The 25579-nt window shown below is 42.4% G+C and overlaps 9 protein-coding genes across 10 annotated transcripts; 3 read left to right on the forward strand and 6 right to left on the reverse strand.

The window, feature by feature from the left end:
• Positions 1 to 9: 9 nt before the first annotated feature.
• On the reverse strand, positions 10 to 984 carry BCIN_12g01570 (hypothetical protein). Its single transcript, XM_024696256.1, has 2 exons — positions 650 to 984; positions 10 to 557 (listed from the first exon to the last, which is right to left on the reverse strand). Exons 1-2 carry the CDS (start codon positions 809 to 811, stop codon positions 135 to 137), a joined length of 585 nt encoding a protein of 194 aa, XP_024552062.1. The 5' UTR covers positions 812 to 984; the 3' UTR covers positions 10 to 134.
• A 4104-nt stretch (positions 985 to 5088) lies between these two features.
• Bccca1 lies at positions 5089 to 7200 on the reverse strand. 2 transcript variants are annotated; one of them, XM_001550248.2, is made up of 3 exons: positions 6222 to 7200; positions 5621 to 6160; positions 5089 to 5547 (listed from the first exon to the last, which is right to left on the reverse strand). In XM_001550248.2, exons 1-3 carry the CDS (start codon positions 7132 to 7134, stop codon positions 5285 to 5287), a joined length of 1716 nt encoding a protein of 571 aa, XP_001550298.2. In that variant the 5' UTR covers positions 7135 to 7200; the 3' UTR covers positions 5089 to 5284. The 2 variants fall into 2 exon arrangements, with proteins under 2 accessions (XP_001550298.2, XP_024552063.1); XM_024696257.1 differs by having other exon boundaries at positions 5089 to 5556.
• Positions 7201 to 7312: 112 nt separating this feature from the next.
• On the forward strand, positions 7313 to 10281 carry Bctrs85. Its single transcript, XM_001550246.2, has one exon. It carries the CDS (start codon positions 7644 to 7646, stop codon positions 10011 to 10013), a length of 2370 nt encoding a protein of 789 aa, XP_001550296.2. The 5' UTR covers positions 7313 to 7643; the 3' UTR covers positions 10014 to 10281.
• Positions 10282 to 10910: 629 nt separating this feature from the next.
• Positions 10911 to 11788, reverse strand: BCIN_12g01600 (hypothetical protein). Its single transcript, XM_001550245.2, has 2 exons — positions 11541 to 11788; positions 10911 to 11410 (listed from the first exon to the last, which is right to left on the reverse strand). Exons 1-2 carry the CDS (start codon positions 11650 to 11652, stop codon positions 11220 to 11222), a joined length of 303 nt encoding a protein of 100 aa, XP_001550295.1. The 5' UTR covers positions 11653 to 11788; the 3' UTR covers positions 10911 to 11219.
• Positions 11789 to 12451: 663 nt separating this feature from the next.
• BCIN_12g01610 (hypothetical protein) lies at positions 12452 to 14530 on the reverse strand. Its single transcript, XM_001550244.2, has 4 exons — positions 14246 to 14530; positions 14102 to 14121; positions 13810 to 13928; positions 12452 to 13732 (listed from the first exon to the last, which is right to left on the reverse strand). The coding sequence occupies exons 1-4, from the start codon at positions 14301 to 14303 to the stop codon at positions 13054 to 13056; spliced, it is 876 nt and encodes a 291-aa protein (XP_001550294.1). The 5' UTR covers positions 14304 to 14530; the 3' UTR covers positions 12452 to 13053.
• Positions 14531 to 14688: 158 nt separating this feature from the next.
• On the reverse strand, positions 14689 to 15657 carry BCIN_12g01620 (hypothetical protein). The gene has a single exon (XM_024696258.1). The coding sequence runs from the start codon at positions 15236 to 15238 to the stop codon at positions 14903 to 14905; it is 336 nt and encodes a 111-aa protein (XP_024552064.1). The 5' UTR covers positions 15239 to 15657; the 3' UTR covers positions 14689 to 14902.
• A 662-nt stretch (positions 15658 to 16319) lies between these two features.
• On the forward strand, positions 16320 to 18564 carry BCIN_12g01630 (hypothetical protein). The gene is made up of 5 exons (XM_024696259.1): positions 16320 to 16522; positions 16571 to 16641; positions 16697 to 16856; positions 16911 to 17368; positions 17418 to 18564. Exons 1-5 carry the CDS (start codon positions 16435 to 16437, stop codon positions 18333 to 18335), a joined length of 1695 nt encoding a protein of 564 aa, XP_024552065.1. The 5' UTR covers positions 16320 to 16434; the 3' UTR covers positions 18336 to 18564.
• Positions 18565 to 19690: 1126 nt separating this feature from the next.
• Bcfig4 lies at positions 19691 to 23280 on the reverse strand. The gene is made up of 2 exons (XM_024696260.1): positions 22019 to 23280; positions 19691 to 21973 (listed from the first exon to the last, which is right to left on the reverse strand). The coding sequence occupies exons 1-2, from the start codon at positions 23168 to 23170 to the stop codon at positions 19892 to 19894; spliced, it is 3234 nt and encodes a 1077-aa protein (XP_024552066.1). The 5' UTR covers positions 23171 to 23280; the 3' UTR covers positions 19691 to 19891.
• Positions 23281 to 23385: 105 nt separating this feature from the next.
• BCIN_12g01650 (hypothetical protein) lies at positions 23386 to 25054 on the forward strand. Its single transcript, XM_001550240.2, has 2 exons — positions 23386 to 23501; positions 23568 to 25054. The coding sequence occupies exons 1-2, from the start codon at positions 23452 to 23454 to the stop codon at positions 24895 to 24897; spliced, it is 1380 nt and encodes a 459-aa protein (XP_001550290.1). The 5' UTR covers positions 23386 to 23451; the 3' UTR covers positions 24898 to 25054.
• The last annotated feature ends 525 nt before the right edge of the window (positions 25055 to 25579 follow it).

The raw sequence follows: 25579 nt of genomic DNA on the forward strand, positions 1-25579 counted from the left end.
TCGTAACCATGTGGAAAACGATGAGTCCCATATTTACAATCCACAAATCGCATTCCCTTTTCCAGCCGGACTCCAATACAAAACTGTTATAATAAACCTCAATCATGTTCAATGGTCGCAATCAAGAAGCCCCCTTACAACTTTGCCTCTCTTTCTTGAACTTCACCACTTTCGTACACATAGCCACTCGCAACCGGACTCCCCGCCTTCCAATCCTCATATGCATATTCATTTGCTTCCACTCCTGTAGGCGCTCTCCTCAATCTATCTGTGAAGAACACTGGATGCCGTTTTGCAGAATCGAGAACGAATTTGCCATTTCTGTAAGTTAAGTGTAGGAAGGGAGAGGTTGCATCTGTTGATTGTAAAGGTGTTGCGTGGGGTGGCAGAGCTTCAATTTGGGTGCGGGGAGGAATTGAAGCTGGGGTGGGGAATGAGGGAGCGCAAAAGGATGGAGACGCGGTAGGGAAGGGAGATTGTGATTGGTAGGTAGGTGGAGACATTGAAGTTGCAGGTGGGTTGGGAGGTGGAGTTGAGGATGTAGTGGGAATTGGGACCTAGTGGGATGGATGGATAATGGATTAGCCATATACATTCTTCACTTATCACGCGCTGGACAAGGAAAGCCGAGCAAAGGTACAACACTCACGGTGGGTCTTTTTGGCTGGAGTGACGGAATCATCTCGTCGTTATTTGAAGAAGATGCTGAAGGAGCTGTATGAAGCGATTGTTGGGGTGATTGGGAGCTTCGAAGCGCAAACGCTGGATGCGGCGCGAATAGCTGAGAGACGGAATGGCGTAAGGGTGGCATTTCGGATAATATACGCGCGAGTAAGCTTCCTATTTGGGTTCTTTATCCGGGAATCTGAGAGTGTGAAAAGAAGGTGTGATGTTTGATAAGTCTTCGGTTGAAGTGATGACAATGGCTAAGAACTAAACAACACTTTCTCTATTTGTTGCAAAATGATTTTAGAAAAATAGAACTTTGTAGATTTTGATGTTCTGAAATTCAGGAAAAAATACCCAAGATGGGAAATTTATGAAGTGTGGGGTAAGGTTAGCTTCAACTCTAAATGGACGTCGGTTATAGGGGCCGAGGTACCAACGATGCACATTTGTGCTATTCCCACATATATTCATCTGCCGGCATGCCATGTGGTTCTGCTTGTGCAGTAGTTACCTTGTGCTTACTGGCTATGCCGTATTGCCTGTCGAGGTCTTGCAGTTTCGGCGATTGCTTGCCGTGTTTGTGATTCCGCGTCGTAAGTGACAATTATATCGACCTGGCTCTGCTTGCCAAAGATATCAAACTATTCTAAGCTACGTGACTATTCAGGACGAAATCCACACTCTCTCTTGAAGTCTTGAGAGTGGTAGATCGTACCTATTCCCACTATCCACTTAGCAAATTAAAGGACTAGCTCGCCCGCGGAGCACATACTTCTGCAGCGCATCATCGTCTACTGGGTGTCAAAGTGTTAGTGAGAATCTAAATTACAATTGGAAAGCTTGTCTAAACTTATAGCGCTGGGTTTAGCCTCGAGTTAACTTCACATGAGCAGCTGCTAGTGAGCATCGTGAGTGGGAGTTCATAGGTTTTCGGGACTTGGGACTTAGTTCGATGCATGAACATTTCTGAAGGCTCAGATGCTCACGAATGTTTTAGAATAAACTTTAGAAAATTGGGGTGTCCTATACCTGAAAATACATTGTGCTAAACAGTTGCCAGACATCATAATTACAATTGACTTATATTCACTACTGGTTATTAGTACTAGAGCTGAATATGATTGTTCGAATAATCCCTTCTAGACTTCGAGAGGCAGCAAGGTCTTGATTTTGATTTTGATTTCTTGGGGGTCCATCGCGGCCCATCCTGCTTTGGATGGAAGGAGCATTTACAATTGTGCATTCTTATGATTCTATGAATTGAGCAGTAGAGAGCATCGGACACGAACGACACCAAATGACAGTGATAACGATGGTGGGTGATAGTAGGTAGAGTAGATGCCGTGTATATGTCTGCGGAAGGATATTCATTAAGGAAATTCATAGGGTCGTGAAAAGAACTTGATTTAGTAGTGAATCCAGCTCCTAGATTCCTGGGAAGATTCTTTTTTTTTTTTTTTTTTTTGCCGCAAAAGGATCAGTCTTGACTGGACTATTATTAGCCTTGCCTGGAAATTAAATCAATAGCAATCTACTTTTGCGGGCGAGAAGTGATGTGATATATGGGCTGCTGTCCTTTGGGTCGGTATAACTGCACATAAAACATGGAATGACAACTTCGCAACCATCCATTGTTGATATTCGCAAATTATTCTCATGCTACTAATAAAAGTACAAAATGTTACTCTTATTATGCCTCTAAAATTGATATGCATTTACTCTCATGCTACTTTTAGACTCTAACTTCAATAGACTACATTCTACCCTATTTTCTAGCTTCGAATAATAAATTCTTGCTTTCTATTATAATTTCAGATTTCAAAAATCATCGATTCTGGCTTAAAACTATAGGTAGATTTAAGTTCAACCCCTATCTTGGAATCTAAAAGTGACATGAGAGTGAATTTAGGTCAATTTAAGAGCAATTTGCCGTATTCATATTCACTATCAACTTACTGCGCCTCACTAACAAAGGAAAAAAATTCTCTGGCATAACTTGAATTTACAGTTTAGTCTTGCAGTTGGTCTCGCTTGGCCGTCAAGGTGCATCACTTTACGTCCTTAAAAGGACTCTTCCCTCCCTCTTCCTTCAACTTTTTTTTCCTTTCTTCTTCAATCCATTGCCATGCTTCAAGAAACACATCTTTACTTCAACACCACTGTACTTGCCTGCAAGTAGATGCATCCTGTGGTGAAAGATCGATGCTATCTAGTGGTACGGGGAAGATTGTCAGCATAGTGAAGACCCATTGCACGATGCGAAACTCATGGTAGTATAAACCGAGTCCTAATTTATACCTTCTCACGAGGGACTTAGATGAAGCCGATGCTAATGTTTTTTGCTGGGGCTGTCTGTCAATCTTCCCACTCATATCTACTTTCGCTCCATTGTCAGCTCAACCTGGCATACATAGGAGTGGGAGTATGAGAGAGGTTGGATCTGGTCTAGACGATGGTGGGTTCTGCGAAGAACTTTACTTGATAGGTCAAACTTTTGGGGAATCGGTGGAAATCAACTTTCCGATGATTTTTTGGGGCTTTTGATCTCTGATCATGTGGGCGTTGGCTTGTGGGAGTGGGAAAATTGTGAGAGGGAGCTGGTGATATTTGGGGGCTGTTGCGATTGATTTACTTTCTGTTCTATGATGATAAATCTAAAGTCAATATGGTCCAATTCTAACGTCGATTTTCGATTTGGATTTTGAACCTTGACATATGATGATTTGTTCTGAGATCACTTCCTGGAAGCTTTTTTTGTGTGTTCTTGGATCTTTGGTTTTTACTTTGTCCTCGTTTCAAGCAAGAACACGTTCTTTTCTTTTCTCGTCTTCATTTATTGTTCGTGTTTTTCTTCTTGCTTTCCTTCTCACAAACTCCAGCTTTGGAAAAAGATAGTGGGTGTTTTTGATTTGATGGAAAATCTCACAAGGGTGAATCTGGAATCATGTACCTAGTGTCTAATTACCTAGTATCTAGAAATGAATGTAACTAACATTCCTCCTGACTTGATTATATATATATATAGTGAATTGTAAGATTTTTACGCATTGTGATCTAGCAATGTGCTGCTAATGGTGACCATTTGACCAAACTTGGTAATATAGAAAGATGAACAGCACCTTTTTCTTCCACATCTGATTATGGATAAATATCAAGCACCTCTCATTATCAAACCCGATTTTGAATATCTCTGGCTTCCTTCACTTTAACTATGACATCTGAAATATCATTGCGATATGATTAGTTTAGGTGAGTTGAACAGATACGTAAGTTCCAAGCCCATTCACCAATTTCAATACACCTTGGATAATTCGATTTTTTGGCGCAGATGTGAGAAATTCTTTACGCAATCTCTCGTAATTCCATAACCAAATAAGTCTCGCAAGACAAATGTATCAAGGCCAAAACACAGGATTTAGTTTTCCCACTTTGTAACTGGAGTGGCGTCAATGATGAAACATAGGATATTTGACACCTTATTTCATCCTAGAATAACAGACTAGCTTTTGAACTATACAACTGAGCAAAATCATCTTGTCACGAGCAGAGAAAACGCGCTATTGAAGATAGCGTTGTACTAGCAGCCGAATTTCGATCCAAATATGCATTGGGGTTTCGTTATATCTTGGAATATGTGCATATTTGTAACAAGTCTATAGATAAAGCCTCTACCAACTTCAAAGTTGGAACCTCAAAGCTGTCCTGGAAAATAATCATTACTGGCTCCAGATGAGCCGTGCCTACAAAATAATGGAGAGTTGTCAAACTTCGGAATAGACACCAAAGGTTGGATATGACCCATTGAACAGATTTGAAAGACACACAGCCATTGCGACGTACTCTGGGTTGCTTAGAGAATAATCAATGAACGCTGATGGATATAACAGAGGAGGAGTAGAACGTAACATGATGGATAGATAGATCGTCTACAAGAGGGATGTATACCTGGACATGCAAGGGCATTCGGTTTCAAATTTTCATCTTCTTGTCGACGACGCGAGTTGAATTTTAAGTCAGCACTACTTTCTCTTCGTAGTTGTGTCAAAGACTACACCATAAGGATTTGCAATGAGCGGTAGATCAAATGTCTTACGTCTGGTTCATTGTTACCTGATTGTAATCAATACAATACAGTGAGTTAACATTTATAAACGGAGTAGAAAGAGGCCAACGTTTTTCGCAGATAGATGCTAAAATACAGGGTCATCAAATCGACCAAGTGCGAAAAACGGTAATGGTTTTGGGTATGAGGATGGATGCCCAAGACCTCTTTCTCACGGGACCATAATAATAAATGTTTCAACTGTAAATAGTCGTGCAACAGAATGAGAGGGACGTATAGCAATCATCATTGGTGATTTGCATTAAACAACTTCTAATGCGATTCACTGGGATTGGATCAGACATTATGAACTAACTTGTGACGACAATTTGAAGTCGGAGATTAATTTCATGCTAAAATAGATTGGAGAGTGATGACCTACGCTAGACAGACTGTCTACTTGCGATGGCGCAAAAAATCCGATGGCATAGGTGAGTGGCGAGCAACTGCAAATATTGACAGTATATTAACTATGTAATCTGTAATAGATCGCTGGCCAACTTCCCGTAATCACTATTTCTGGGGTATATTTAACTCCTCTTTTCGCTTCCTAACTTCTTCAATCGCAGCCTCCGTATCTGTCGAATCAGGATTTCTCAACTGCCACTCCATGCATACGTTCAATGCCGGCGCCATCCATATGCCAGGCTTGACACCCAGTGCCTTTGAAAGAATCTTTCCATCTACTATCCCTCGGATTGCCGGTGCCTCCATTACGTCAAGGTCTTTGAGGTGGTCGATGAACTTTTGCCATTCAGAGAACAATGTTCGGTATTCTGGAGAAACTTAGTATAAATTTTAGCGCATGCAAGTTTTTCAATAATCAAGACATGAGGAGATCAACCATACCTTCAGAACTTTCTAGCTTCAAAGACTCCACAAGCAATGCAAACAGAACTTGTAACTTCCATTGTCCACCATGTGATTCCCATTTCCTGATCATCATTCCAACTGTATCTCGTTCGTGAACATATGAGTCGTTTCTTTTGATTGCATCCTTGAGCTCAGTGATCTCGGCATATTGTTTGAATGCACCGGCAACCATATTGCACAATTTACTTTCTGCTTTCAATCCTTCTCGAGCAACTAAAGCTCCATATGGTGGAGGTGTTTTTCCTCCTGGTTTTGCTGCCTGTGCTGGTGGGATGGCCGTCCATGGTGCTAAAGCGGCGAGAATCCAGGCAAGATATTTAGCATCGTCTGATCGCACTAGCGATTTGTAAATTGAGTCTGGTGTTTCGTTCAATGTCATCTCCTTTAGACAATCGTACACAATTCTCCAGCTCGATGTATCTGGCGCTGGAATTTCATGTGCTGTAGGATCCGTGAATATTGTTGAATAGATACCAAGTCGATCAAAATAGTTCAAAGAAAGCCATGGGTTATTCCCTGAAATTGGTAAGAAACAAATCGAAACATTAAAGTGTTGTCTTAATGATAGCTTGCTTACCTTTTAACATTTTCTCCACTTCAACCCCAACTCTTTCTCGACTGATCTTAAGTCTTAGAGCTTCCATGATGGCTGGATTACTCATGCAATCTTCCGCCTCCGAATCAATTTTGAAATCTAGGCGACTAGCGAATCTGATCAACCGCAAGACTCGTAACGGATCGTCCTTGAAAGTAGTGTATGGCTCAAGTGGTGTTTTGATGAGTTTGGCCTTCATATCCGCAAGTCCTCCGGTGAAATCTTCAAGAATATCTGTGTGAAGATTATAGAACAGAGCATTAATCGTAGCATCTCGTCTGAGTGCATCTTCTTCTGCAGTACCAAATTCCATTTCAGGATTTCGACTATCTTCGGTGTAAGTTTCTTTGCGTAAATTCACAAAATCCACATCGAATTGGAAAATGTTTGTAGTTGCAGTTTCTAGCTGTTTAGACTTCTCTGGATTCGCAGCAATTTTGTATAGTTTTTTGACATCTTTAGCTTCCAGTCCATGTTTCTTGAGGTTTTCTGCATCTTCCAAATATTCCCTCACCTTCAGACCAAAGTTCTGTCCAGTCATGACATTGATTGCTATGTCAATATCATGACTTTGGATCCCCAGTAGCTTATCCCGAACCCATCCTCCTGCCCATCTCAACTCGACTTTCTTCTCAATGTCCTTTGACTCATTGACAAAATTCGCTACATCAAGCAAAAGATTTCGAAGTTGGCTTTCTCGAGGAGTCAACACAACGGTAGCGGTCGCCATAGTTGTTCCTCGTAATCTTTTTGCGAAAGAAATCTCTTCTTCGTTGTGTTTTCGTTTCATGGAAGAGAATTGAAATGTTTGTCGTTTGCTGATTGTGACTCTTAGAATAGATCTGACTCTTATGACTCCACAGCTCTGTACAAAAGATGTCCAATATGGAATCATAACATGAGGTAGATGGAGACCTTTTATTGAACAGTCAAGCTGTAATTTATATTCATCGCTGAGTCCACAAACAACAAATAAAGGAAAGTACGGCGTCAAAATTGAATTGATATCCAAATCACGTGATCTAGAGGTTTTTGCTGGTGCTGGATTGTTCTTAGCGCAAGGCCATGATCAAGTGTGTGGTTGTTCCCGCGATGCTAACTTATACGACGTATCCAAGGTACAGAGAACAAGAGACTTTTTTAAGGGCATTATACGACAAAAGTCCTGATAACCCTCTTCTATATTTCATGCTCATGTCGATTAATTACAATTCCAACATAGACCATCTCAGACGGATCGACGTTCGAGTATTACACAAGGCCACATTTGGATGAACGATCGCCCTGCTTTGCCGCTGCTGCAGTCTACCTTCGATTGTTTCGGCGCATGATTGTGCGATTTTTCAGGCTCTTTAAATTTAGTGCGAGCGTTGTTTCCTTCCGGCTGCGGACCCCTCGGTCTTCATGACACCATCGAATCATGCATCTCCCTTCAGCCCCCCCGAATCGGTGACGAGTCCCACGCCGCTGAGGAGACCTAAGACCAGAATTTCGGCAGATTCGCAATCAATGACTTCATCTGTAGCTTCACTGCCATACAGAGCCTCGAACGCCTCAGTACAGTCACTGTTCGCGTCAACGACGACACCTTCTGGTTCAAGACCAGTCTCCCCTACTGGCGGATCATCGACACCTTCGCGAATCGCAGGATCTGTGTTTGGTGGAAGTACGATCTCTGAAAGCCATCTCTTACCGTCAGATGGGAAAGACGATCCTCGAAATTTAATTTTATCCGGATTTGTTCCACATATTGCGGTACACACATCTATCGATACTCATGAGCTTGTGCAAGACAAAGGGTTCAAGGGAGGACTTTGGGAGTTAATAAGGCCATTTGGGGAGAAGATACAAGGAAAAGTCAATGTGCGAGACAGTATAGGGGCTGGCCGGACGTATGATGATTTTGGAGTACGCTTTGTTCAATTGGGGGATGGGCTTGAAATACCGGATGGGATACCTGGGTCTCGAAGGAGTGGGGAGGGGAGAGTCTTGTCACCGAATGGCAGCAAGTCCATTCCGGAGTCAATAGCTGCTCAGCGCTTGAGAACGGGAGGAGATGTTCCTCAAATTGAGCGACTTGTTGATCGACATTTAACGAATGCTGAAGAATTTCCGGGTGTCAGTGCAGAAGACTTTTTGAACTTGAAGGATAGCTCTAAAGTTTCAGGGGCAACTTCGCCGTTTTATACTCTTTATCTACGAAGGCTACTTTCAGGAATACCTTTAGCCCCGCACGAAACTTTCTCACATCCAGTGGCATGTATTATCGCCATAAGTTCACGTAACAAAAACCCGATTGAAGCTTTGAGGAGGTTATATGAAGAATCGAGTCGCGGAGAAAAGCGTTTGCCATTATGGGTCAACGACGATTATCTCCGCTATTATGTTCTGGTACACGACGAAGAACGAGATGATATCACAAAATCTATCACATTATTTGAACAAATGAAACGCCATTTTGGGCTTCATTGCCATCTCTTAAGGCTTCGAAGCAGTCAATGCGTGGCAACAGATGATGATAGTGTACAACTCCCACGGTGCGAATGGATAGCTGCATCAGAGGAAATGGCCGAAATACAAGCGCGAGAGTCCCAGGAAGACCCAGAAGACTCATTTCCCTGTATATATGAATCCGATACCACTGCTATTAAAACATTTATTCGCGAGATGGTTACTCAATCTGTTGTTCCATCAATGGAAAGGTGCGTAGCTACTTGGAATGACCAGGTTGCTTCGCGGCGAAGAGGAATAAGTGGGAGATTTATGAGCTTATCGAAAACTATAAAATGGCCTGGGGCATTTGGTTCTAGCTCACGAAGCAATTCAAATTCGGTAGGATCCGGTAGTAATTATGATGCATTGCAGGGGTTTTACCGACCGGATTCACCAGAAGCATTGATGCGAAAGCTGGCAGATTACTCGTTTATGCTTCGAGATTGGAAATTGGCGCAGCAAATTTATGATCTGTTACGATCGGACTTCACTAATGATAAAGCATGGAAATATCATGCTGCGGCCAATGAAATGGCTGCTGTTAGTACCCTCATGATGCCTCATTCTATCAGTGCCAAAACACGTACTGAAACCATCGATATGATGCTTGAAACCTCATCGTACTCGTATATGACACGATGCAGTGCCCCATATGGAGCCTTGCGCTGCTTGACCTTAGGAATGGAGCTTCTTAGGGTGAGAGGCGGTTCGGCAACTGGCGATGCAGCAAGATGGGGAGCAAGACTTCTTGAACACAAGATTGTGGGTGCAGTTGGCGACTCATTATTCAAGGAACGAGTTGCGGTCTGTTATGGTACAAAGAAGGGACACGGAGTTGGCCTTTGGGGTAGCAGGACAAGAAAATCTGCCATGTGGAGTATAATGGCCGCCGAAGGATGGCTGAGCCTAGAGAAGCCCCATCAATCGAGAAAGAGTCTAGATGATGCACGTGCGAGGTATGCTACATTGGCAAATAAAGACAGTTTATTGCACTTTTCGGAAGCGAATGAATTTGTTCAAGGTCTTGAGATGCAGATCGAAAACACTTTATACCCCATCACCGAATCCCAAGCAACGATAATGCCAGACGATGACATGATAGAGACAACCATGGGAGAAGAAAGCGAAGCCTTCAATTCCCGTCCACATCGAAGAAGTCTCCTGGGTGGAGTAGCACCGCCTCCAATCTCAAGTCTTGAATCGGCGCCCTTGCATGGAGCATTAATAGAAGCGGAAGAGAAAGACAAGATTGTTACGAGTAACGATTTTGAACAAGAATAATGATAGGGTGGGGTCACAATTAGTTGTGAATGAGAGCGAGCGAACTTCCTGCATATACCATTTTATTTCGAGAGGAACCTTTAACCGTGTTGGGAGGAAAGCATTGCAAATAGGAGTCTGAGGAGTTATAGATCTGGTTGAAGATAGGTCTCAGGGATGAACATTGGGGTCATATGTATGAATATGCTATGAGATGAACCCAATGAACAAGTTTAGCAATGATCAATATTATCAAGTTTCATGTAATAGACGTTCATCAATTATGACACTGACATTTTGTCAGATCTTTTGTTGGTGAACACAGTCCGTGATGCTTCAGTAAGTTTGTCGCAAGTGTGAGCTTATTCTGTTGCTTTCCGCGAACCTTACGCTACCTCATGCTGCCAACTTCTTACAATTAGTGATTCTCCACCGAGTAGATGTTTGCAGTGCCCATGACCATCTGCTTCGACTACCGGTAAGATCGCCTGCACCAAACCGCAAAACCCTATGAAAGCATGCATATATTGCTTCTCGCACACGCAGAGCGCATAGCAGATACCTCTCAGTCTCTGTCAAATGAAAATTGACAAAATCCCCGCGTTTCTATACCTAGTCGCTTGTAGGTTTGCACCAAACTGTACGAGATAGAGCGAAAGGGAAAGCAAAGTCAACTCGGTACGAGATTTATAATCAATCTTTTATTCGTAATGGCGAGTCTACGTCTCGGTTAATACTGATGCTCGTCCCTAAATTATGAATGAAATTCGTTTCTCTAAAACAAGTGTTAATTGTAGACGGGGAAGATTATTGGAATAAATCTCCTCATATTTACAGCCATTGTTGTCTATGTTGTATTTTGATTTGGAGGGTATGAGATGCACCGGATACTTGTTTTGTTTGATCCAACAGAAGACGTGAAAACCCCAAACGATCATCGATTCTAAACCTATCGTCTAATCTAATGAAAATGAAGCGGTAATGACAGGACGATCGATCCAGACAAATTTCTGAACCCTCAGAAAGACAAGCTAAACGAGTGTGTGAGTTTGGTAATGATACAGAGTATAAAAGAAAAACGCCAAGAAAAAAAAAGAAAAAAACAGTTCTCCCTTTCTCCCTCTTCTATGCCCCTCTTGTCCTCCTGACTTCCTTCACAGCCCCCTAGAACCTCATTCCAAGATGATGCGCTCTCATTCAAGAGTCAGCATCAGATGTTCCCGCACTTTACGCCTCATAACAGTAATCATTTTTACCAGATCCTTTCCCCAACGAAACACAGGCACTCGAGCAAGCCGTGGCCTTGCCTACCAGCAAGCCATTTTCGCCGCATTCGAAAAGTGTGTATAGCATGTGTCTGTCATCGTAGGGGAGCTTTGCGTTAACGAGCGCTTGTTGTATATTGTTGTGGTAATCGCCTGTGGTTTGTGTTGGTGAGTTGGGTGCTTTGATGGGGGGCGGGGGAGGGTAAGAGAGGGAAGGGGAAGGAGAAGGGGAAGGGAACGAGAAGAAGAGGGAGAGAGAGAGGGAAAAGAAAAGTAATCATACCGTTAACGAGCAAATCATGGCCACAGTATTTCCATCCCTGCTGGCAATTCTCTGCAATCACCCGCGCGCTGAAGACCGAGAGGGCAAGGGTGACGATGGTGGAGAAATGCATTTTTATTGGGGTTTGAGAACGTGCGAATTTTATTTTACAATCTAATGAGAAGCAGAAGTAAATGAACGAAATGTAATTGATGATGTGATAAGTAGAGCGAGGTGAATGATGATGATGATACTGGAAGAGAAAAGTCGAGGGAAATTCTGCAGCTCTTATAAGTTGTATTTTCCACTCCTCTATCAAGACGAACCGTATTCCCATTCCAGGTATCTCATCTCCTGCGCCGGTTGAATATCTCGGCGTTCCTTCATCAAATGCTGCCTATGCCTAACGCTGTGTATCAGAAGCAACAACTACAGAGCATTACACTAGGCATCAGCAAGTCAGTGAGACCCAAGGCAGAGCATTTGAATTTCATGTACACCGCACTGGGCCTTTGCCATACAGCGCCAACATTTCGGGCCTTGTTTTTGGCCGGAGCAAAGCTCGGCGTGCAATCCTTCAAATAAGGTGGGAAAACATTATGGGTAGCCGCGAGTTACCTGCCAGAGATCCTACCCGACCAGCGGATTAACCGCGAGAGGTTCCACCCGCTCCACAGATTATGTGCAGATGATTTGCATTCCCTACCTTCAATGAAATTTGAAGTTATTCCCAAACTATTTTGTAGCGTAAAAACAATCCAAGCGTAGATTTGAACAGGTTATCTGTAGATGATCCGCGGATAAATGGGTACCCGCAAGTGTAGGACTTTTCTACGATCTTGAAATTTTTGCCAATTTTTGAGACGAAGGGAGGATGTCGAAGTATGATTGCGAATTGACAGACAGTTCGTGCTGTATTGTCAATTTATATCTGTCAGCTCGATATGATTCCCATATCAATACATCAATTCAATTGATTTTAAGAGTCTTGGTTATCACTACTCAAAGTCTTTAATTGTAGAAAAGTACACTGCAAAGCTTGACCCACCAAAATCGAAGTATTTGACAGTACATAGACTAAAACTAAGAATTAGACAAGCGGTAAGAAATGAAATTTTGCATATAACAGGATCACCGACCAAAGACTATTTGATCTTCAAGGAGATAAAGAAACAAAACATATAAACACTAGCCCGTTACACATCTAAGTACTTCATAGCACTCCATGCCTAATTTCCGTGAAGTTTTGACCGCCCCGAGAACAAAATCGTAACGCTCAAAGATCTTGTTTCGTTATTGTATAGCTAGGAACCTTTCTTACACCTTGAGATTGCATCGTTCCACAAGAGAACTTTTCTCCAATACAAATATAACTATATCTTTTTAGTCTTTGGTATATCCTACCCAAACGCCACTTCCCCTGTAATAGAACATGCCACTGAAAGTGTGATTTCCCCTTTTCCCACATCCAAGTATTTCAAGCCCAAGCCCAAGCCCAAGCCCCAAATCATACCAAAGCCAAATCATTGAGATATCAAATCCGAACACCATTATCCTCTCCCTCTTCATCATTGCCCGCTTCCCCAACAATAAACTCCAATACTTTACAAACCCTCTCATTCAAAATTCCACCCCTCGCGAGTTCATCTTCCGAGTCCAGTCTCTCATCCAGTTTATTTGTTTCCGATCCCGTTTTCATTCTCCTTCTCTCTTTTTCAACGCGTGCTTTGAGAGCCCTGTCAACTCTGACCGGTACAGCCACCACCACCCTTACTAATAAAAGCATCATCCTCGCTTTTCCCACTAGATCCCATCTTCCTAACTCTCTCAGCCTCTTCTGAACCCTCCATATCCTCCCCATTTCAATATATATCAGTAAAGCCCATACCCGTCCTCTCATAACCAACTCTCTTACTTTTATAAAAGCGACTTCTATGGAAGAAGTAACGTCGGTATTAATGAGGTGAGGGTATTGAGTATTCAGGGATGATAGAAGGGAGCGGATGGTAATGAAGTCGCCTGTGAGGAAGTCATGTATGAGTGATGAGACTGTGGTTCGGAACAAATTGTCAGAGGCTAAGGGTGGAGAAGGATGTTTCGTGGGTAATGAAGCGGCAGTAGAAATTGAGGACAAAGAAGTGGCGGAATCGTAAGATCGACGAGAGGAGGGGGATTTAAGGATTTCGAATGAGAAGGCTAGACGTTGGAATGCACTGAATGATCAATAGTCAGCTCACAATCGGCATAATAGGGGTATGTAGGCGAAAGCGAAGGACATAGGAATAATTACCGGGTAGAAAGCGGATGATAGGGAATTCTATCGGGATGACATATTTTCGAACGTTCTAAATAACATCGTCGCAGTTCCGCACCCGAAGCCGATCTTTGTGCTCCAAGAATTTTGTATAACTGTGCATGTTGTATTGTCAATGATCGGACTCTTCGCTTTGCTTGTACCCCTCAGCCCCTCTATGGCAAAGCGTGGTACTTGTTTGCGCCACACCTTTTCAAAGAGTATAGGACAGTAGAAGAGTGCACGAAAGGCAGACGGCAATGCCATGTAGCGAAGAAAAGAAACATACGTCTTCCTCAGTAAGAATACCTATTCATCGTGAGAAACAGGTCCCAAGTCAGCAATTTTCCATACACCAAATCATCCTTCCACGACTCCGAGATTCCAAATCCAATGCCAGAAAATCACATGTCAAACCGGGGCAAAAACTTACTCTGGATTACATCATCCTTACTAGAAGCCAAAATGTCCCCAAAATCGCTCTCAATCATTCTAATGCACTCTCTTCCACCCAAATGGTCGAAATAAGTCAAAAGGAGTATTAAAGAATGAATATAAGAAGCATTTTGCCCCAAGGTAGTGAGATGTAAATGGTTACATGGAAAGACAATGTGGAAAAAGCATGGTAGGTAGGGTATATATCGGAGTAACCTTGGTGCATCATGAGGAAAAAGAAGTCGTGGTGGACTTTCACGTGCTTGTGTTGTGCTTATGAGGCGTGGGTTGATTGATGTGTGGTATGTGTGTGTGGTATGTGTGGTGTGCGTGTGAGCGGGGGGGGGGGGGGAAATGAGCATTTCCGGTTGGTGCAAGAGGAATATGCTTTCATGACTAAGGATTTGTGCAAGATTATGTATGGGTTGATCTTTTGTGCAATGTAACCTAACACAGAATTGAAACGTCGAATGCCGACCGAGCAGCATCTACCGAGCAGCATCTACCGACGACAAATACAAAGTCGGCGTGGGATTTAACTTACGTCTCAGTGTCCAAGTACTCCCTCAAGTGCCGTATCCCAGAACGATATGCCCAACATCTTCAAGTTCTCCCGATCGCCATCTTATAGCTCTCAAACACCTACCTGCTATATTCACTTCATATCAAGGCCTTTATCATCCATATCACTCGTCTTATCCGCATCTTCCTCGTTTTCCACTTTCTCGTGCTTGGATTTCTTCGAGCCAAATCCAACCCACAAGCCCTTTTCAAATGGTCCTTCATGATTGTTAAATCTTGTCCAGGAGGCAATTTGAACAGGAGCTTTGTGTATAGTACCTTTGAGAGGCGCTGAGTCTAGGTTGGCGTCCTGCTTATCCTTCTTCTCGTTGGTCATGATAAAGTTGATGGTGCGTCCTCCAAATTTGAGCCAAAACCTTCCACTCTCATTCTTGCAAGGAGTGTATACGGTCTTTCGTGCCATGTGCATGACTGTAGAGGGACGGAGAACTTAGGACAATGGCGAAAGATGTGGCTGGTAATCTGATGTTCTAATGCATAGGAAAGTGTGAGGCTTATGTAGCAGATTTTAGAAGGCCTTCAATTTCGTATAAAGGGTTCAAAGACCGCACCAAGTAGTAAGATCAGTTAGTATATATACTAAAAGCCCTCGAGCTCAATTTTTGTGGTATTATTTTCAGGAATCCAAGAGGAAAGAATGATTACGCGGACATTGTAGCTCCATGTATTTTGTTTTCATGGAGGGATCACTTCATTGACCAAAATGCTCTATTCATAGATCTGGACGGCGGTGGTAGACCTGAGACTGAACACCGCTTATTGAGGGAGCATCGTGATTTTGCGCAATAATATATGTCATTCTCAATACTCCATATGATGTATCTCCCCAGTTCTTTCGAATCCAACAATTCGTGTTTCACAAGTATTCTCTGAAAGTCTTCCTTCGTCACGGAAAGCGCGTCAAATCCGACCTACAAGTCAAACGCGCGGCTATGTAGGAATTCACAGTTTTTTTTTCCCGAGGCATAGACTAGGCATGCAACTTTACACGTCCATTAGTCGGTAAATCTCGAGTATATATCTCCAAGTGCATGGCATCAAACAGTAAATCATCCGAGGGGTCGATCTAGAGCTAAACACATTGAGCAACCAACCTTAAGCTTACAAGCAATATGGCGAGTTCTTATAATCTGAGGTTACCCATAGAAAAAGATAGGAATATCTGATTGAATATCTAGACATCATATTGACTACTTAGTCAGATGAGAGAAGCCCCCCTGGATATTTGAGGTGGTGAGTAGGTTCAAGCCAAATAATGGGATAGGGAGAGAATGTGTATAACACCACAATCAGCATTTATTCCACTTATTTCGAGAGCAATAAAAAATCTCGGAAATCCATTGTGCCATCTCTCACGTGGCTTCAATATCTCTCGAAGTGATCTCGAGAATCTACTGTCGATTGTGTTCAGGACCTACGATGCAGTCACGAAAGGACATGCGATTCTAGAAGAAAGCGCTGTATTGTAGCGTCGCTATCCTAAAAGATACGGGCCTCTGTGTAATCGATTACTAAGCCATTTCCTCTCAAATCTCCATTCCTCTCCACCACCAATCTTTCTCATCAACAATATATACATCTATAATACCACAGCTGGCACTCATAATGTTTTCACCTGTTCGTAGTTCAGCAAGAGGAAGAATTCGAAACTCGAATCCTGATGAGAATGGTCTTGCGTTATTGCCCTCTAGTTGTAAAATCCCCAGACATTTTAGACAACTTATTTCTAACACGTGACTAGTTCTACCACCATCTTACTCTTTCGAGGATCTGTATCGAGAGCTTGTCGACGGAAAGCAGGAGGGTAAGGATGTAAGTTTACATTCTTTAATCGTTTGTTTAATCCGAATTGCTACTAAATGGTTAGGAGGAACTAGAGAGCCTCGTCATACTTGCCAGCTGCTTGAAGGAAAACTCGAACATATCGAAAAAAGCAGATGATGATATATGGCATGGGAAGCTTGAAGCTTATTTATCAGAGAAACTACTACCTGATGGCAAGATATTCTCGCTAGATAAGTTTGATGGTAGTGTACCTCTGGCCAATTCAGATGTTTGGAGCATACACTGATATCTTTAAGAAGAGGATCAACCAGACAAGGTCCACAAAATCAAGCAATGTAAAGAGAAATACAATCTCTGTATTCTTTCGATAGAGAATCTTCTTAGTATCTCTCCGAAGACATTGCAACCGCCAAAAAACTCGACTCTTCTTTCTCTCATCCCATTCACTAACACCAGTTATGCCTGGACAACTCCCCAGTCTCAAACTACCGCCATCACAATACTCGATAAATATGCATCATATGCAAAATCTCCTGAGTTTTTGGTTAATAATCTTTTAAGATCCTTCATCCGCCTCATATTTTCTGAAGCTGCCACCCCTGAATCTGTTACTGCATCTTCCCGCAAAGCATTTCCATCATCTGCACCACCCCGCCACTTCGACATTCTCGAGTCCTCTCCTTCAAAGCAACCTTGGAGGTCAAATATTCCATACACTATACCTGTGTTACAATGGATCGTCGATATTGTCCCTGTACGTTTTCCTCTTATCACCCCAGCTCCAGACTAACAACTACAATAAGCCGGATCTTCTCCGTGCGCAAGCATGGCCTCTATTAACCACTCCTATTTTAATACTCCTCGATTCGCCATCAAACTCAATCCGGACTCACGCTCTTCGAATACTTCCCATGCTATTCTCAAAAATGGGGGACAAATTACTTCAACAAACAGGACTAGGCGATGTCTTCGAAAATACCCTCCACCCAGTTTTGTTATTCTTACCATCCACGACACCTGTTGAAGAAACACTCAAATTGTTGCCAGAGACATACAAAGCTTTGAGTGCACTTTGCAATGCGATATGGCCTAGCAAGGGAGACGAGGAGGCTTCTACCGGTGTGACAACCATAACGATAAACAAAGCCTCGAAACACAACACAACCCCTTCCAAATCACCAGCTCAGCTTCGTCTCGCATTCCTTGACAGAATTGTTCGCCATGCCATTCTTCCTGCTTATCTACACTGTCAAGAAATACCTTCCGTAGTTGAAATACTGGTCGTACAAATTGGTATCATCATCCCGGAGATGAAGATTTCAGGCGTGAAACATCTCAAGGATATATTGCCTATACTGGTAAATATTCTTTCGAACCCATTCTTCCCCGACACTTCTCCATCACTGGTTATAAATACTCTGAAGACACTTAGAGAAGTGATTCTGGTCTTTTGGCCCCGTATTAGTATTGATGAACATCGATTGGTTATTATAAGCGCTTTAACACTTCTAAACTGTCATATCTGTTCAAGAGTAGACGAGAAATCCGAGGAACAGGAAAGGGCAAGATCGGAGATCCTGGATCATCTACTGGAGACAGGAAAGGTATTTACAGCAGTGGTCCAACAGGCGGGGGATGAGAAGGAAAGACAGAGTTTTGAGCAGGAGTTGACGAAAATCATCGAGACTGATGAAACGCTGGCTAGAGTCTTCCCTAAATGAATGGGAGTGTCAAGATATACAAAATTATATATAAAACCGATGTTTTCATAAATGTTCACAAGACGTCGTCAAATGAGAGGTGTAAACGAATGTGGTCTTGACGTTATCAACTTATGACTTCTGAGTAAGGTCACGATGTTTCATTTTTTAGTATGGATATACCCAGGTATCTATTAGATGTTCCTTCTAAAGCAAGAAGAACTACCAATACTGATCTTGATGAGAATCAACCCTACTCTCCTTTTAACAAACAAAAAACGAACAATCTCCAGAAAACTTTCAGCCTACCTCTTTAAAATCCCTCTTGATCTCCTCTTCATATAAACGCGTCTTCCATTTTGAATCCGAATCTCCAATTAGAACCTGAAGATCTGTCCTCTCGATCAAGCTTCCAGACAAATTACCGTCTTTGCGATTGCCACCGAGTCTATCATTGTGCGCCCAGGTATCACGTCCTCACTCAAATCAGAAGATTAAATCATCGCCCACTTCCACATCTCATCTCTCACCGTGAAAATGTCATTCCAATACCCCAAATCCCATAACCTCTCGGCCCCCTTCCTCCGTCAACACCAACTCCAACAACAACAACAACAACAACACTGAAGAAGCACCCTCCTAACATTCCACACCACAGCATACCAAAAACGAAAAACAGAGAAAGAAACAGAAACAGAAACAGAACCACGATCACCTCGACAAATCTGCAAGTGAAGACCAGAGAAATATCAGACAACTACCGTATCTCATACCTTAAAAGCACAACAGGAGTCGCAATGTCACTTTTCTCCCCTCCCCCCCCTTTTTTTTTTTGACATTTGCAGAACTACATATATCATTATCGTGAAGAAACCTAGTCTTTTTCTCCTTCTTTGAAATATGCATAAATCCACACAAACACAAACACAAACACAAACACAAACAAACAAATAAATATCATACATATTCCCCAACTCTCTTAAGCCTAGAGCCCTAGTTTAAAAAAAAAGAAAAGTATGTCACATTCCGTATAGTTAGTTATATGTAATAATGAAATACCATCACCTCAACTCCAAACTAATATGGTATCATCAATTGATGATTTTCATGTAATCTGCACACAAACGCAATTCAGATAACTCTTCCCTCCCGATGCATCGCAAAAAAGATTCAATCAGCCGTCAACATGGGGATTACAGAGGTAAAAAAAATTCGATTGACTTGACACTAGTTAAGATCGCTAAGCATCCATACGAGAAACTGCAAGGGCAAGCAACACGCCAACCAACATTGATCAGAAAGCTAACAGGATCAATCGACATGCGACAAAGCGTATGAGGAAGGATATCATGAGATCACAAGAGCAGAATGTAAAATGGAGCAAGAAGCCATTGTCTACCAATTCTCTAGGAAAAAGGGAAACTTAAAATCAAATCTATACTTTCTCAAGAGATTTCTGAATGTTATGAAATGTAAATAAATGATACCTGGCACCGCACCCCCGAATAAGTTCTAGCACTGTATACGCCCATAACTCCATGCTAACACGAAAATCGCTACGCCTCGTCAACGATCCGCTAATCGATAGGTTGTTGCTTGAACAAACTCTTCCCAGATAACCATTTCCTATATGCCTTATATCTCTTCTTTTGTCCATCTTCCTCAAGCACTGTCAAAGGATTTTCCGCCACTCTCAAAAAGCTTCTATATTCTTCAATCTCCTCATGATCCTCTTCTCTACCCCAACCTCCATTAATTCCCCCGTTGTACCCACCTTGACCAAAACCACTGTCCCAGCCAACGCCTCTGACCCATTCTTCATATTCCTCTACACCCTCAAAATCGTGGTCATCATCTCCTACCACTAGTGACAGTAATTGTGGATACTCGACGTATCTCTCATAATCTTCTTCTTCGCCTAGATTGACACTGGGGTTGAGGGATTCGCTGACAACTTGAGTAAAGGTCCATTGAGCAGCTTTACTTTTATCCAACGGTGTCATCTTTTTCCTCTCGACTCCTCCCAAATTTCGACTTGAATTGATATTTGAAGAGTAGTGATTTGAAGAAGAAGTATAATTATGGAAAGAATCTTCCGTTGAATGTGATTGTGAATGAGACGATGTTTCCTTCATGATACCAGGAGGATTATGGTGGTGATTTTGCGATGCTGTCGAATGATACGATCCATTGTCAGATAGAGGGTATGACTCCTGGATCGGTTGAAGCCATCTTTGAAGACTAATACGTTTCGTACCAGCTCCACCAGATCTGATTGATGAATCCTCTGGGATATCATCATCAGCCCTTACCTCAGTGGTATCCGGAAATGATACCTCTTTTTTCTTGCCTTTTGCATTAGGAGATGAATGGGTAATAGGTTGTTCTTCAACATGGGCAGTAGCATCAGCACGAACTTTGAATGGTGACAAATCGTAGCCGACACGAGACTCATCACGGTGTTGTGATCGGGGCATGAGACGAGCGGAGGAAGACATTTTGCCTGGATAAGTGAAGATCTTAACCATGGAGGAGATTGAGAGAGGCTTATAATACTCAATCCAATAGTCATCAAAGTAGTTGAGAGGTTTTTTCGCCAAGGTACCTTGTGGATCGGAATAGGGAGGTAAAGTCTTCTTCTCGAGAAAGGCAGGTGTGTACCAATTTATGTAACTTCGACGGGTACGCGGAGACCAAACCCGTGGATCAGTATGATGAAGATGATAGTCAGTTGCCAAATCCCATAACATAGGCTGTCCATGCTCGTAGACATAATTGCCGAGGAAAAGATTATAAGCTTCCTGTCTTTGACCATCAAGGAAGGAATTGTTATAATATCTTCGAAAACTTTCTACCATATCTCGTGATTGACTGGTCCATTGATTGATTTTTCTATAAGTCTCCATAGTGTTGACTAATTGTGAGCCTCCATATTGAATTGCAATTGTGTCACCGTGTCCGTGGTACATAGATGTGAAGAGGTTTATTGCATCAGTGTCATAGTTGATCGAAGGTTCACTCAGGATACCTAGAGCATGAAGCTGATACCCAAGAGCTCTCTTACCAATGACGAATTGAGCAGCATTAGTTCGGTCCAAGCAATCAATACAATTCGTTCTAGCAACGCCATTTTGAACAGTTGGCATTGTTGTTTTGCCGTCTCCATTATGGAATATTCCGGTATGAGTAACAACCTCGTTACCCATACTCTCAAGCGTACCAATTACATCTTGGTCTCGACTTTTTGAAGCGCGACTCATATCCCAAGGTTTGTGAATAATTTTCTTGTCTGCTGGCAGAAATTGGTTCAAGTAATTGATTGCATCTGTGAACTCATGTAATAACTTCGACTCTCTGGGAGTTCTTTCTTTTGCTTTCACCAAGTTCAATACATAAACGGGAGCTCCGTATCTTTCGAAGAGGTTATCAAAATGTAAAGCAGCTGCACTGTAAAATGGATCTACTAGATTCAGCTCGATAGGAGGTTTGGGTGTTACACCAGTATTGTCCTGAGTCCAGTGTAATGGGATACTTCCGCGATGTTGTACATAAGAAGTGTAGTTGGGACTGGCATAAAGCTTCGGCCCGGGAGCATGTAATGAGGTTGTGGTGTTTTCCGAGACTATTTGTTCCGTCTCAACATCATTCGCAACATATCCCTGGAAAGGTTAGCACATCTCTCGAAGTAGATCCATTTACAATACCATATCATTAGCACCACGCTTTAGAAATCGGGCGCCAGCAAAATATCTCGAACGTCTTGCTATAATTGTTATGTAGACTATTCGTCCCCATACTGGTAGAGCTGCTTGCGCGAGATAGCCATGAATTACTGGCACGCACCAATCATATGTATTTTTCAGAAGGCTTTCAGCAGGACTCAATAGATGACTGTTCCACACGAACATAGAGTTGTAATCTTTGGGATGGGGGGATGGTTTTCCAGCTGCGAGAGCAGCTCGCTCTGTCATAATATTATGTTGTAAAGTCCTCGTTATATCGTAGGAATAACTAAAATAGAAGGATTTATTCAAATCAAGACCATTTAAGATACTCAGAAACCTTGACTCCTCGGTATTCCGAGTATCTGATGACTTGAATCTAGAGCTAGTCGACGTAGTCAGTGGTATTAGTTCCGTAGCCTCGATAGTGTATACGAAGTGGCCACCGATCATAGCAGTCTGGTTCCGTTTCGTGATCATATGCATATAATAACAACCAGTAAATCGTATGAACCCAAGTATGCCCCAGACAGCACTCTTGAGTTTCATACCACCTGAACTTTTGTTTCCATCGTCAATAGCATTTAGCAACTGGGTCATCTCCTTCTTCGTGTATACAATCTCATCCTCGGTGATATTTAGGGCCCCTATCTCTGCGGTACGATCAATCTTCAGGATTCGAAAGCGAGAATCGAGGATATCGGCTCCTACAACATAATACCTCGTGGCCGTTTCGTACAACGAGAACTTTTGCATGGTACAAACACCCAAGTCTCCAACCTTTTCATATCCCGCCCCTTTGTTTCGTTTCAAATCGGAGTGTGGACTGGAGGTTCTTAAGAAGGGTTTGCAGACAGAAGCTTCTTCATCAGTGCCATAACCACCAATTGAATCCCTTCTCGACCCCTCCTCGCTGGGGGGTATATTGTACGAAAGAGTTGGTAACCGTGGCACATCTTGGTCGTTCTTCTCTACATCTCTAAATTCGGAGCTTAGAGGAGAGGTCATGGCAGATGTTGATTGCGAAATAGTAGAAGTGACTGTGCTTCCATCGTCGAAATGGACATGGCCATTATTAGGATCAGCAGCGCCTGGCGAGTGTCCTCGAGCCGGACCATCTTCTTGGTCTGCCATAGTGACCTGGCAGTTGCTTTCACCGTAAGTTCATTATCCCAGCGAGAATTTTTCATAAACTTTTGAAAATTCGTGGTTTTGTGAATTTGTCTTTGTTTGTTGGCGTTACCAATCGACGTCGCATATTCACGGCACTCCATTCAAGCAAGGATATCTATTTCGTCACTTAACAACCCGTCACTGATAAGGATTTGCGATAAGAAGTCAACAACCTTGCACGGCAACCATCTCAATTTCTACCATCTCAGATTTATGCAAGACAGCAGCGTCTCCGGCTCAACATGAGTGAGCTATTTAATTACCTTCTTGATAATGAGCCCCAATTTCGTCGGTGAGTTCCCTCCCTCGCAGTCTAACTTCCAGCTCCCCCACAAAAATACTGACTACCGCCATCCAGGGCGAGACTTGCAGCCTTATACTCTGACTTCCGTCAACAGCAGACCTTAAATCCAGATGGTTACCAAGCAAATATCGAAGCATGGCAAAAGGCACTGGCAAAGGCGGCGAGGGCTGGAGTTATGCCATCTCAAGGATCGAGTCCCGATTTACTGATTTTGAGGGCCGATGACGAATTGTTGCGCGCATTAGATACGAACGAATGGGGAAGACCTTTGTCTCTGGGGGCTGTTGTGCAAGAAGCAATGGCGAAGAAAGAATTAATGCCCTTGGGAGATTTTATGAATGCTACCGACAGTATATACAACAGGTCTTGGACTATAAAGCCTTGGGATATAGTAGGATGGGGATTGAAGCAAATTGGCATATCATTTGGAGGAGACAAGTTGCCGGGGGGTAAATTGGTGATTCTTGGAAACGTCGAGGAAGCAGCAAAATTATTTGCAGGAAAAAGTGGTGCAAAGACAGGCAGGGTGGGAAGGATATATTCTAAAAGAATGTTCAAGGAGGAGTTTGGCAATGTTCTTGGGGAGCACCCTCTCTCAGATGTGGATATGGATGCTTTCTTGAAATTTCTTACAAGAGACAAGAAAGTTATAGCCTGTGATGGCGAAACTATCAAGCTGAAAGCTCCCACAGACTCAAAAACTCCAACTATAACTCAAGAGGATACCTCGATAGCATCTTTAAAATCTCTGATTGCTGATCTTGAGATTCAGACAAAATTGTTCGCCGAAAGAGTCGACACCATGGAGCGCACAGCAAAAGAAGCTGTTGCAAAGAAAAACCGTGTGTCAGCCCTGGCAGCTCTGAGGTCGAAGAAAAGTGCCGAAACTACTCTCGCAAATCGACATGCTACTTTATCACAATTAGAAGAAGTGCTTTCCAAGATAGAGCAAGCGGCAGATCAAGTTGACCTTGTCCGAGTCATGGAGTCCAGTACAAAGGTGTTGTCAAGTCTTAACAAAGAAATTGGTGGTGTGGAGAGAGTGGACGATGTGGTTGATCAATTGAGGGAGCAAATGGGACAAGTTGATGAGGTTGGAGATGTTATTGCTGAGCCTGGACAATCGAACGTAGATGAGACTGAAGTGGATGATGAATTGGAAGCTATGGAGAAGGAAGAAAGAAGCAAGATTGAGGAAAAAGAACGTTTGGTCAAGGAGGAGAAAGAAAGAAAGGAGGCTGCAGATACAAAGCGCAAGTTGGAGGAGCTGGAGGAAGTGGAACGAAAGGCGAGAGAAGCCCAGAAGGAAGAGGGAGTTGCTGAAAGTACCCAAGGCTTACGGCGAATGTCTCTAGAGCCAGAGCCAATACCGGAGTACGCTTGATGCGTTTGTATTATTTTCTCTTTGTCGATTGGATCTTTGACTGGGCTTTCACATATACGGCGTCAATAGTTAAATCGGATATACCTTTCTTCAGATGACACGAAACCAAATATTAAAGACAACTTTATTCGAGGACAATGATATGGTCATCTATCCATAACTGAAAATACTGTGAGCGAGAAAACGTGATCTGTTGTAACGTGACATAGTTATTTAGTAATCATAATTTCTCCTTTTATAGACTAAAAACAGTACTAAATTTACTCCCTCTTAATTTGATCTCTTGTATTTATACACCTTTGTTACAACGGATTAGTAACAGGCTGAAGAATCACAAATTCATAGGCTATAGTAGTAGTATTATTATAAGCTGAAAACGTGACATGATTATCTTGTCACGGTGCCAACTACATGTTCTATAGTTGCCTTCGTGCCTTAGGCATGGACTACTAGCGTGCCCTACTTCCTATAAGTAGGGCCTCACTCTTCCGTAGCTCTTCTACCCTCATGATGCAATATAATAAGTCTTTATACGTACCTTGAAACGAGTTTCGTATATATTATATTATATAAGACTGAATTAATATTATCTTCAATGTATAATCTCAATATAATTTCAATAATTAATATCTTAGAATTTTAAATAAATTGATATAAGTAATATGAGATTATTAATGAATGA

The sequence above is a fragment of the Botrytis cinerea genome, chromosome 12, assembly GCF_000143535.2.
Source record: "Botrytis cinerea B05.10 chromosome 12, complete sequence".
NCBI lineage: Eukaryota > Fungi > Ascomycota > Leotiomycetes > Helotiales > Sclerotiniaceae > Botrytis > Botrytis cinerea.